Raw genomic sequence first — 13699 nt, 5'->3', positions numbered from 1 at the left:
ATCTATGAATTCAAACTTAGTTTGGTTATTATTAAATTTTATTCAAGTGGTCCTCTGCTCTTGTACCAATTTAAATTTTTTCTTTTTCAGTGAATTTTCATATGCTATTCTTGTTTTCTTTATTCTTCTTCTTCTTCTTTTTGTAATTCTTTTTTTTTAAAAATATCTGTTGAAAAGGAGATAAGCAGACGCCTAAGTGCATATACTTCCTTTCTACATTCTTATTTGTAAGGGATTAGTATTAATTTTTTTAGGTAATTTGAGAAATGGGAATAAAGATTCCATATGGGGTACGTCAGTGATTTTTATTGAATATATCAAAGTCAGGAGATGAAGTGCATATACTGCCTACAGCGAAATGAAATGATTATACAATAACGTTTGAACTGGAAATTTGCCGAGGAAAAGTCCTCTTTTTGTTTTGCAAATAAAGTCAAACTAACCGACGAATTCTGTTTAGGACAGTATTCATGTTCCACGCAGCAAATGCTACTGTTTTGAAATCTAAACCGTAGCCTCATATTTTCATATATAATTTTCTAACCGATGTTCAGTACTCGTATTAGTACCAATTAAAGGGGAAAACGGTTTCTACTATAAAAAAAATTCATCTCAAAGAACTCGAACCCAAACTTCTGATTAAAGATGACGAATCGTTCGATCCTACCACAATTCTAAATGGTACGACTGTCTATTCTTTAAGCATAGTCATGTCAAACTATTCAAAATTCAACAAAGGACTTCAATGCGATAGAGATTAAAGGGAGCTATAGAGAGACAGGTGCATGGGAATGGCGGGCCTATAGCTTGACTTAGAAGAAAGAATAACAAACCCACACCACAAGGCAAATACACAGCCACCACTACTACTTTTGTGAGCCTAGAAATTTTAGCAAATCTTGAAGCAACGGTGATTCGTAAAAATAAAGATGCCTAACTTCCCATTTGCGAATCCACCATCCATGTGGTTTATGGTGACAAATTTCAGACCCCAGACAACAGATTCGATCCCCCTACAAAAAATAACAATAAATCATGTGCTGTCCCACAGCACCCCACTATATCTCCTCCCTTCTTGTCTCTATTCATTCGGATTACCCAATTTGTTGCCTTATTTAAAATTTGATGTACCTTCCTTTTATGCATCCCCTCCTATTAATTCAATTCGAAATTTTGTCTTAGTAAATGTTGGTTCCCAAGATGACGACTCCACCTCACAGTCACAGACATCCATTCCCTTTGCATTTTGCCCGCTCTATCCATCTAATATCGTCTTCCTAATTTGTGGTACATAGTGATCTCCGTTTCTCCATGATTAGGGTCATGCACTTCGCGTGTTTGCTGATTGGTACGCATATGATTGTTGATTGTGAGAATTCGAAACTAGACTGCTCGTAAATCACGTGTTTAACTTGTTAAAACTGTAGAGATAAAAAAAACAGGCAGCAAGGTTAACAGATTTTACCCATACCAACCCGAGCCGAAACGATATAGACATTTGGCAGAATGGATGAAAAAGAAATTACAGCCATGGCCCGAGCGAATGATAATGAGGTGCTAATATTAACGTCACAAGGTGGTGAAGAACATAGTCACCTGGAGGGACAACATGTGGTCTAGGCAATGGTGGGTGCCTCAAGTAGTTTTTTTTCACGTTGTACAACGGAAAAAAGAAAACCTTTTTTCTTCTTTTTGTTTTTTAGAAGAAAAAAGAAATACCTTGACCATGCCGTTTCTGGGTACAGATTTACTAAAATGAAGTACCTTACTAAATGTTGGTTGCCTTGGGGTTGACATTAAGTAATTATAAATCTTGATTGCTCAACCAAAATAGCAGCAGCAACCAAAGTTTTTTAAGCACAACTTATGAACTCATTGTCCACAGTTGTCAACTTGGCTCATAAAGAGAAGTGAAATAATCATTCACTCAAGGAAGCCATAAGCAACGGCAGTTAAACATTGCAATATGCTCTCAACCATTTAAAGCATCAGCATGGCTGAATCAAATGAGACTTCTTACTGGTTAACTCGCTCTGCCTACGAATCAGTAGACAGCCCTAAATTAAAAAAGTACTAGTAGTTCGCTACAAATCATCTGCAGAATCTCTCATCTAAAAAGGGCAATCACCCAAGCACATCAACAGACAATACAGTCCAAAGAAAATAGATGACACAACTCAAACATTCCTCCACGGGGAGTAACAAGACTAACAAACACCACCCTAATGATACAAATGTTACCTGACACATTCCTCCCATCAGGAACAATCTTAGACCTACCAAGGAGAATTAGTCAACCTTCAGTTAGACCATACATGGACTAGTCCAAGCCTGTTTCCGGTATAAATCTCATTGCGCTCTTCGTCATAGAAAAGGGCAGTAATATCTTCTAGGGCTTCTGCAACCGTGCTCCTAATTCTGGAAGCTTGGACCCGCTTTTGTGAGTTGCAGCATCTACCACCGGGCCCACTGCAACTGGCACTACAATCATCAGCAGTGAGGCCATTGGTTGCTTTGATTTTAGCAAGGCATTTTCCGGTCAGAATATTGCTGACATTAATAGATCCCGCTGCCAAACCAGAATACCCATGCTCAGAAATTCATAAAAGTCATATGAAACGGAAAAAAATAAATAAATAATAAATCCCACTAGTCCAGCCATCCAGGTTATATATGTGCTACCTAGCTCTATGCTTACTAATGTGTGTGAGGCACTCTGTAATACAGGAATACATATGTGGCAGATTGATCAAATTTATCATGATATGCAGCCATCCAAACACTTATCGACTCCTTGCCATTTTAATTCACCTACTTTATGAACAGTGGGTCCCAAAATTTTGACCTCTTCTGTTAAAATGGCTATTTTTTTTTTCATCCAACAATCACAACTTATATAAACTAATACTATAATAAGTTATTTCAAATAATGTGTTTCCAAACAACCTCTTTATCTTTTCACATTTCAGACAATTATTTAGACTCTTCTATACCAAACAATAACAATTTGTCAATTCCAAGCTAGTTCGAGTCAGCCATATGAATCCTCACAAATCATATCAATCAAGTTAGACCCGTACCAATCCAATATTTGAAGATGATAACAACAAATAAAACCGACTTAAATAAGAACAATAATAATGTAAATGATAATGATGATGATGATGATAACAAGAAAAAACAACAGTAGCAGCAGCAATGATAATGATAAGTCAATATCCATTTTTCAGAGTTTACTCTTAAACAGCATGAAAGTCAAGCCAGGTCACTTAAAATGGAATTAAAGAAGTATTGTTGTTTTCAGTCATCAAGTAAGACTTGAGAAATTCCTGCAATCTAACATACCATTTCCTTCAGATAAGGGATCATCAGAATCAGCTTTGCAGTATGAAATAATAAGGTCCTGATCACTAGTTATGTAAATGTTGTTAGTGTTGCAATCAGGATGCCATAAAAGGTGATCCTCAAATGAAGTAACAAGCTCCCCGCGGAAGTTCCAAACAGCTACTGTTCTGTTTCTGAATGTCAAGAACAACTGGTTCTCATAAAGAAATATGAATGCTGAGGGGGTCATGAACTCAGTCCTGCTAACTTCTGTCAACTCAGAATTGCGTACCTACATCCAGTAGACATTAGAAATGATGACGAAGGAAGACAGGTGTGTTGTTGAACATAGGTAGCTACTCACATCCAGAATCTGAAGATTTTCGTTCTCTTGCTTGACAAGAAGCTTTTCATTAAACTGTTCAATGAAATCCACCTTCTTATTTCGATGAAGAAGATGGTTGAAAGATTTAAGAACAGTACCGTCCTCAATGGACAGAATCTTCAGAGGTACGTGGCCACTAGCTTTGGTAAATATCAACAACATGATTCCTGGACTGCTTAAAAGAAAAGAGGGGAAAGAATTAAAAAAAAATATAGGACAGAAATCCAGGTCTTCCAAGTCAAACCACAGCAAAATTATGGAGAATACACTCCTAGAACATCCTTACTTCACTTAGTCATAGATTCGAATATGAGATCTTGAAATATTATGTTATTCCCACAAATAAACAAAACCATAAAAGCACTATAACAAAAACAAACAAAAGCTCTTATGGAGCATCTGGACACACAGAAGAAAACAAAAAGACGAAGAAATAGAAACGGAGCAATACACAAGATTGACGATATAATAAACTTAAAATGGGTAGCAACTCAAGCAAACATGAAATGGGCACAAGTAAAATTGCCCATTTTAAACCATTCCCCCAAAAAAGCTAAACTTTGATTACTAGCTAAAGCATTTATATGGTAGTCTAACAGGGATCATGTATAATTACGATAGCTTATTGACTTGGAATGAAACCTGGAGGAGCAAGACTAAAATGCAGACAAGTTTCCACGCAATTACTCATGCAACAAATCCAGCAACCAGCGTTCTGTAGAGATAATGCAAAATAATGAGTTTACCTGATTTTAATTTCTTGAACATTTTTGTCTGAGATTGAGTATAACATTGAATAATTCTTCAGGTCAAAGACCTTGTATATGCTGATGAAAGTGAAAAGAGTTCCATAAGTACAACAGCAACTTCACAAGATTAAAAAAAACATCTGACCTTCTGTTGGGCCTCTTTGAAAATAAAAACAGGACATTATAACAGAACAATCACCTATCCTGGGCGGAGTAGGTAAGCACTTTTCCATTGACATCATCGAACTCCACAAAACCAGGCCATTTTAATGACTCTGACTCAAATAGCGCAAAGCCAGCATCTGGTTTACCCCTCCGAATGTATCTAATTTCATCAATTATATAAGATTAGAACTTGATAAAAAGAACATGAAAGAGAGCAACCAAGCCGTAATAGTTATCACATACTCAATCCTTGTGGTTCTGCATTTCAAGGAACTGAAATTATCTGATGCGTAGACTGAAACAGTGATGAGTGAGTCATTGTTCTTATTGTAAAACAAACTTCGTATAACTTCATCTGGACTGACGTTCAGAAAGCATATTCTCTCGTTAGTCTCTGCATTCGTAAAGATATGTATCAATTTACTTAAGGTCAAGGCACCTACACACAGGTGCCAGATAGAAGGAGCAGGGATAAGAATATGTAGGGAAACAATATCAAGAAAATATGCTTTACCTCGACTAAATGCTGCACATACACCAGATTGTGCAAGGGCAAAGACAATGTCACGTGCAGCAACTATCTCAATTATCTTTGATCTTTTCCTAAGAAAAGGAAGCACCATTGCACAATGTCCCTTAGGGTCATGGGTGTCATATTCCTCCTGAGACCACATGTAATTACAGAGAAGTGTCAGAAGAACCGATTAACAAGAAAATATATGTGATGAAAATAGCATCTTCAACTAACTGAATATTATTTTTTGATGAAATACTGAATCACATCCAAGAAACAAGCCATAAGTACGTGCTAAATCATTTCAAACAAATACACGTATCTAAAGATCTAGCAATGAAATTATTCTTTCTAATAAAGCCAACCATCAAAACGCCACAATCTGTAAACATTGTTCTTGTTTCCTCGGCTTTGTAGCTCATGTATGCTTCTAGAAACACAAAAGACAGAACTCCCGCTAAATGATTAACCGTGCTGTCCATCCCAGCTTGCCAGAATTTCCACTAACCTTGGTCAATTCGTTAATGGAAATATTTAATTCCTAGAATCTAGAAGGTTAACAAAAAAATCAACTAATCATAAATTAGTCGGACATCAATTATCTGGACAATCAACTTTGTCCATGAAATCAGCAAAAAGCTTCTCATCATAGAACAAGAGGTTTGTGAATAAACGTGCAAAAGACATCTAATGCTCAGATATAAATCATCAGCTCTCTAATACCACCTGCTCTCATAATGCATCCTCTCAAGTCTCAACAAAGCAATAAGAAGTCTATTTCATACTATACTTTTCATTTTAAACTGGACGCTCACTCGTTCAATTAAAATGTTAAACTAATTTCAAGTCAAACAACTTAAGATGTACCATCAAATCGTAGACATTGGATATCACAACTATAATGGAACAAAATTTATTTTTGTGCATAATAACATCTAACAATTATCATTATTTTGCCTATAAAATGGGAAATTTAAGTTATAATTATAAGATGTCATGGTATTCAAGTTAGTATTCTGACTGTGCTAATGAAGGGGCATTTCCTACATATCTTCTTCCTTTCCGTATTTCACCAAACGAAGGTAAACAACTTTTACTCTACTTCTATATTCACTCTGACAACTCCAGTGACAAAACTGTTAACAAACATACACTTAACCAACCACATCTTTGCATCAATTCCCCAATACAATTACAAGTCCACTTGCCAAAATCCTCATTTCTTCACATTAAACCACTCAAATAGAAACAAACTGTTAATTTGCCTATTAGGACCCCAAACGAGTATCAGCCATTGAAGGATCAAGCACAAAGTAATCAAATTTTAGGTCATAAACTCAAGAACTGACTATTAGTATCACCAGTTCCTCTCAACCAACATATAACCAATAATTCTGTAATAAATCAAATCTCCGAGAATAACACAAAAGCTGAGCAATAAATTAAATTCAAAACCAAAAATTGAGCAAAAAGATCAATCAAACCTGTAAGCGAATGTTCCGAAAGCGCTCCTGAGCATCGCTCATACTAAAAGAACGGTCGCGTTTCGAAGAAATCTCCCTCCGCTGTAGCTTCTTGACGCTATTCACAAACCCATCTACCCCTCCACGTGGCCGCTTCTTCGCCACCACCCTCCTCCCACAACATGGACGAGGACTCGCACATATTCTCCGCCCATCCATTTCCCTAAATCAAACACACAAAAGATCCACAAAATCTAAAACCTAATACAAGTAATTGCACATTATGTACACAACATAATAGCTTCAATTCACTATCTTTGTAGGTCTAAAGAGGAAAACAGAGATTTGGGTTTTGATTAAAACCCTAAATCTCAATGACCCAGATGGAAAAATTAGGGCTTTTTACAAAGAGGCTCACTCCAGAACAGTTTTGAATATGAACTTTTGCATAAGGAGTATGTCTTTTGGTATAAAAACTTACACTCAACAAAGTTAAATCTTCACTGGGATTACAAGAATGAGTGGAAAAAGTGTTCGGATTTGGGAAAGAATGGGTGAGGGGCCGGACATGAAAGAGTGAGAAAGCAATGTGTTGGATTTTAAAGCAGCTTTGACGTCCGTCTTACATTTCAAAATAACATCTTGACGGTACATTCATTTTCTATTAATCATGAGTACCAGTCCCATATTACTTTCTTAAATAGTGTACATGTACATTGACTAATTTGCCAAAATATCTGGTTACATTCAACCAACAGCACAAGTATCGAATACCGGAATAACCAAAATGTTAAGCAATAAAGAATCTATCTAATTACTTTTACTGAATTCAAAATTTAGTATGAGCAAACATAACAAAAAGGAATTAATTTTAATTCGAATTACTGCAATTAGTAAAATGATTACTCACATTTCGAGTGGATCTGTGGCATAAGAGAGTTCTCCGAGGTATGGTGACATGTGTTGTGCCGTCATTCCGATTGAACTTATTTCGATGTTGTTTTGAATCAACTGATATATCATCAATACTAAATTCAAACCTTGCTACGAAAGTGAAATACAAAAATAAAATTAATTTGAATTTAAATAGTTACTGTTGGAATGGATCTGCGGCAAAGAAGATCTCTTGAGGTACGACCATCTGTGTTGTATCGTCATTTTGGACTCACAGCGAATTTTTGCGCTATCTTGAATCAACTATTAAATTAACGCTGAATTCAAAATTGATAGAAAAAACATAATAGAAAAGGAATTAATTGAAATCAAATTACTTTAACTAGAAATAAACTTACTATTAAAGTGTGTTTGCTGCAAAGAGGAGTCCCCGGAGGTATGGCTACTAGTGTTGTATCGTCATTTTGGATTTCCAATTGATTCGGTGTTAGCTTGAATCAACTTATTGATCATCAACATAGAGGCACAATTCACTATCTAGATGAGTTGCGAGATAAGCCAACCAACACGCATCAGTTTGACATTCTTTAGATATTCTTTTGTTGGAAATCACGAAGACGATTTCCAAATCAAATTAAACAAGAGGGGAGTTGTCGTCGGTATTGAAAACATCATTAATTTCTCGATTAAACGAGTATTTGGCTAAGCTTATAAGTTTATTAAAGCAACTACACATTTTGATTTATCAACGCACTGAATGAATACTCAAAGTGCTTATAAGCCAAAATTAGCGAAAAGTTATAAGTTGGTCACCCTAATTTATGGTTTTTGGCTTATAAGTACTTTGTTTTGACCAAGATTTTTAGTATTTTATTCTTTAAGAAAAAAATTAATTCTCAAGATACTTTCCAAAAATAAAATTCCTAACTTCCTCTTCACTCCATATCTATTATTCCTTCTTACAAATGAACTTTTAATTTAATATTTTTGTAAATAAATTGAGGGTAGTTTAGTTATTTAACAAATAAGTAACTTATCAACACTTTTTTGCCAAACATATCAGTTGCTTATTACTCATTTCAACACTTTTTTCAAAGACATAAATGCTTTATTATAAAATTAATTTCAATACTAATTTTAAATTTTAAAATTTATCAGCTATTTCCAACAGTGCTATCTTAAATAGTGTGTGGAACAATCCATATGCACATTGACTAATTTGTCAAAATGTCTTGTTACACTCAATCGGCAACACAAATATCAGATAAATCTCCCCACGGGAATAACCAAAATGTTCAGTAAATCAACCTATGCTATTGCAAGTTCTATTTTTTTTATACTATGCCATTGCTAAGAGACATGGGTTAGAGAGAAAGGCTCCACCTTCTCTCTAAAGGTTCCCTCTTTAAACTCCTTAGCTCTTCCCTTCCTCACTTTCTTTCCCTCATCTTCTCCAGATGAATACTAACGAACTAAACAACTTGAACCAAAAAGACTTGACCCTCAATGCCCTGACTGGAGAAATGTCCAGCCAAGCTTTAACAAATGAGCAAGTAGTCCTAGGGGTAACGCCAGACCCTTCCCTCACTACACCCCCACCAATGGACATGGAAATATGTAGAGGGAAACACACGGATGAACCAGCAACTGGAACAAATGACATATCAAACCCTACAAAGAGGATGACCTTCCTGGACACCTTGATATCGGGTAACATCACAAATAATGAACCAAAGGGCAGCCAAGTCACAGTACAACAAAACATGGACTCCTATGAACAAGAAGATGAAACTAATAACTACCCTAACCTAGAGTTCTTCATTCCCATCACCTCATCGGATAAGGAGCGCATATACAAAAACTAGACCAACGCTCTTATTATCAAAATGTTTGGCAGGAGAGTTGGTTACCAATTTCTCCAAAAAAAGCTTCACGCGATATGGAAACCAACTGAAACCCTATCTCTGGTGAACCTAGGATGCGACTACTACCTAATAAAATTTTCTAAAGAGGAGAATTATAACAAGGCCCTCCATGAAGGACCATGGTTCATAGGGAATCAATTTCTCACAGTAAGAAAATGGGAGCCCAGATTCGTAGCTTTCAAAGCTGCGTTAACATACTCAGCCATACGGGCAAGACTCTCGGAACTACCCACTGAATTCTATGACTATGATATACTCCAAAAAATTGGAGAAAAGCTAGGACAACTAATACGCATTGATGCATGCACCAAATCCGCGCTAAGAGGTAAGTATGCTCGACTATGCGTAATGGTACCCATAGAAAAACCTCTCAAAACCTATATTGTGATCGGCAAACATATACAACAGATTACCTACGAGGGTTTCAATCTCCTATGCACAAATTGCGGCAGGCTTGGACATAACTTGAGTAGTTGCCCTTACCAAAATCCAAAGATGGTGGAACAACAGGAAACAAATTCATCCAAGACACTGCTTAAGCCACACACGGTGGAGACTATCACACAGAAGATTGACCAATGGACAATTGTTACTCACCAAAAGAAAAACAAAAAGTATCAAAACAATTCACATAACCTAAACCCTAGAAAAAACCTAGAGTGCCCTAAAGGATTGACTACCAAAAAGCCTAGCCAAAGTACACAATAATGGCAAAAAACCGATGTTGGAAATGCCCAGAAGCTATCACCAAACATTGAGGAAAGCCAAAATCCGCTGGACAATACTCAGCCTTTAGGTAAGTCTTCTGTTATCTCACCCCGTCCCTCTATAGACCAAAGCCAACAAAAGGATAATACTTTTCTGAAAGACCCAAGACATCAACATCACAAAGACAATCCCTTCTCTTGCCTTTACACAAAGGACCTTGCTATAACCAACCTAGAAACCATTAACTCCCCCCTTAACTCATATACACCCTTGGGCAATAACTCTTACCAAACAAAAGCACATGACAGCCCCTTAGTTGTAGCAATAGTACCAGCGAAGGACAACAACAAAAAGCAATCTATGGATATAGACTCTAATATACCTACAAATAGCCAATCCCCCTCATTAATGCAAAACCTTAGTAGCCCACAAATTAACACCTCCAACTCGCCTCTGCAAGCCCTCAGCCCCCTACAGCAAAAACACAGTACAAATCAACCTCATTCTTTGTCAACCTCAAGTCATAACCCCATTAATGAACAAGACATCTTGACTCCTAGGATGGACAAAACTTTTGCAGCACATAATGGCCCTACAACCTTAGTAACGGATACAAATAGTTACTTACCCACTAGTAATGATTCCAACACTCCAAAAGACTCAATCCAAAGTAAAAACAAAACACAAGATGCCAAGGCTACCATACAACCACAACAGGAGGTACCCAAGGCCACGAAAAAATGTTTGGACGAGGCCACCGCTCTCAAACCAACCCCAAACCCCTCTGATATTCACTACAAGGCCCATGCAACCAGACCATACTCCCCAATCTTGGTTGGAATGGGGTCTCATGGGCCATGTTTTGAACATAAGCCTATAACTAGAGGAGAGGGATCTTATAGTCCAAATAGGGGATCCATCCTACCTAGCACAGATTGTAACGGAAGGGATGCAACTAGGCCTAAACAATGCTATGATTCGCCCATGGATGAGTCCCCAACAGCCCCACCCCATGCAAATGAACCTAGGTCCACACCCATTTCCATGGAGCTCCTATGCATGGCTCCAACAACCCACGTACAGCATGCCCAACCCCAACTTCCCCATGTACCCTGTCCCATGCAAATCCTCAAACCCTATCTCCTACCTTCCAAATTACTCTAGCCCAGCCAAACTCTCAACCCAGCAGCAGCACCCCCTTAGCCCCGCTGCCCAGAACAGTACCACCCTCACCCCTTCAAAGCTCGAGCCAAGCACAGATGGCTACTCCAACACTACAAAATCCGAGCCAAATTGTGATGGAAGAGGAGGAAGAAGAGGAAGAAATCCCAACGAAAAGAATAGTGGAGCACGGAGTGGTAAGATACCTAAAAACAATGGCCTTCCAAGCAAGAAAAAGAAAAAGGTTCATCTTAAGTTGCCCAGTGGATTTGAGGAAATGCTCCATCTCCATCAGGAAAGTGAATCCCCCAAGCCTTTACCGGCATGTAGTGGTGTTAGTTCCAACAATGTTTACTCACTACTAGACGCAACGGGAGAGCAAAAGGAGCAGCCATAGTCCCACCAGTAGCCATGAAAGGGGAGTATTAAGCAGAAACATAAGTATGAATATGATCATTTGGAACTGTCGAGGCGCAAATAGCGCAAAATTTAGACGAGCTTTTAGAGCTATGCTAGATTATCATCGACCTAGCATAGTGGCCTTGCTGGAAACTAAAATGGAGGACCACCATGTCTTGGTCTAGGATTTCAGATACTCTAGTCTCATCCAAATGCCTGCTAATGGAAATTCGGGAACTCGGGGGGCATTGTACTCATGTGGAACAACGGAGACACAATGGTCGACGAAATTGGTGGAACGGATCAAGAGATACACGCCATGGTAAAGGTACGAAATTCAACAAAAAATTGGTTATGTTCTATTATCTATGCTAGTAACCTCTTGGAAGAAAGATCAATTCTATGGCATAACTTAAAAATTGTAGCAAGTAACTATAAAGGTCCATGGCTAGTCGCGGGAGACTTTAATGAAGTCACTCGTGCCTCGGAAAAACTTGGAGGCTTACCCATAAATTACAATAGAGTATCAAAGTTCTTAGATTGTATGAACCAATGTGGCATTGTGGATTTAGGATTTAAGGGGCCAAGGTTTACTTGGACTAACAAGAGCAAAAATTGTAAAAACGTAATTATGGAACGGCTTGATAGATGCGTTGCGAACATGGAATGGTTAGAACTATTCCAAGAAGCTAATGTCAAACATCTAACTAGAAGCCACTTGGACCATTGCCCAATCAAACTAGATTTTTTTAAAAGTTTCCCTACTAATAGCAATATATTTAGAATAGAAACTATGTGGCTTTCCCACCCCACCTTTAGAGCCCTGGTAGATAACTCTTGGTCTGACCAACCAAATATCACTAAAGCCATAGATAACTTCTGTTCAAAAGCTATTGAATGGAACAAGAATACTTTTGGTAACATTTTCAAACGGAAGAGCAAAATACTAGCTAGATTAAATGGCATCCAGACCTCACAAAACTACCCCCATAGCCAATTCCTCATAAACCTAGAAAACGAACTCTTACACGAGTACAATATTGTACTCAGGCAAGAGAAGGATTTCTGGAAGCTCAAATCCAGGGTTCAATGGATCTAGGATGGCGATGCCAACACAAATTTTTTTCATATCACCACCATGCAAAGAAGAAGAAAAAATAGAATTATTTGCTTAAAAGACGAAGCAGGGAATTGGCTCCAAGATCAAAAACCCACCAAAGACCTTATTATTGACTATTACAAAAACCTCTATACTACGGGTCACAACCAATCTCTGCTTAATAATATACATCTCTCTTACAATTCTAAAATTAGTGACCAAGACCATCCATACCTTAGTAGTATTCCCTCTATAGAAGAAATAAAAAGGGCATTAGATTCTTTTCAACCCTATAAAGCTCTGGGGCCGGATGGGCTTCACCCTTTCTTCTACTAAAAATACTGGAAGGAGGCAAGCAATCATCTCATTAACTTTTGCCAAGACTCCTTCATATCAAAAAAATGCTTAAAAGCATGAATAACACCTTAGTCTGTCTAATACCTAAATGTCAAAATGCTGAAACTATCAGGCGGTTTAGACCTATAAGCCTTTGTAACACGGCCTATAAGGACGTCACTAAGATTATTGCTAATCGCATTAAAACACCCCTGCCCACTCTCATCCACCCTACACAAACTAGCTTTATTAAAGGTAGAAGGGCTGCGTATAATGCCCTAATCATAAATGAGGTCCTAGACCACTTCAGGAAAACTAAAGGGAAAAAGTCAAAAATGATAATTAAAATAGACCTGGAAAAAGCCTTCGATAAAATTGAATGGTCGTTTGTTAGATTTTCCCTAAACTCTCTAAACTTCCCTCCTGACCTCGTTGATCTTATAATGTCCTGCATCTCTACCACCACCACAGCTATACTTATCAATGGATCAAGAACTGATTTTTTGAACCATCTAGGGGTATTCGACAGGGGGACCCCCTATCCCCATATATTTTTATCATTTGCATGGAAATGCTG

The 13699-nt window shown here is 37.6% G+C and overlaps 1 protein-coding gene across 1 annotated transcript; it reads right to left on the bottom strand.

Annotated features, from left to right (window-relative positions):
- Window positions 1–1998: 1998 nt before the first annotated feature.
- Window positions 1999–7236, bottom strand: LOC104211756 (uncharacterized). Its single transcript, XM_009760858.2, has 8 exons — window positions 6622–7236; window positions 5138–5285; window positions 4867–5017; window positions 4658–4783; window positions 4456–4536; window positions 3689–3881; window positions 3346–3616; window positions 1999–2569 (listed from the first exon to the last, which is right to left on the bottom strand). The coding sequence occupies exons 1-8, from the start codon at window positions 6817–6819 to the stop codon at window positions 2301–2303; spliced, it is 1437 nt and encodes a 478-aa protein (XP_009759160.1). The 5' UTR covers window positions 6820–7236; the 3' UTR covers window positions 1999–2300.
- Window positions 7237–13699: the final 6463 nt, after the last annotated feature.

This window comes from Nicotiana sylvestris, chromosome 3 (genome assembly GCF_000393655.2).
Source record: "Nicotiana sylvestris chromosome 3, ASM39365v2, whole genome shotgun sequence".
NCBI lineage: Eukaryota > Viridiplantae > Streptophyta > Magnoliopsida > Solanales > Solanaceae > Nicotiana > Nicotiana sylvestris.
Note: the sequence above shows the minus strand (reverse complement) of the source record. Positions and strands in the feature narration are given on the sequence as shown.

Excerpts from the sequence above, each read along its gene's own strand:
- LOC104211756 (XM_009760858.2), bottom strand. The coding sequence starts at position 6,819 with ATGGATGGGCGGAGAATATGTGCGAGTCCTCGTCCATGTTGTGGGAGG. Across the intron at positions 5,286-6,621 it reads TTCGGAACATTCGCTTACAG|GAGGAATATGACACCCATGA; the intron begins GTTTGATTGATC and ends ATGTGGTCTCAG. Across the intron at positions 2,570-3,345 it reads TCCCTTATCTGAAGGAAATG|CGGGATCTATTAATGTCAGC; the intron begins GTATGTTAGATT and ends CTGGTTTGGCAG.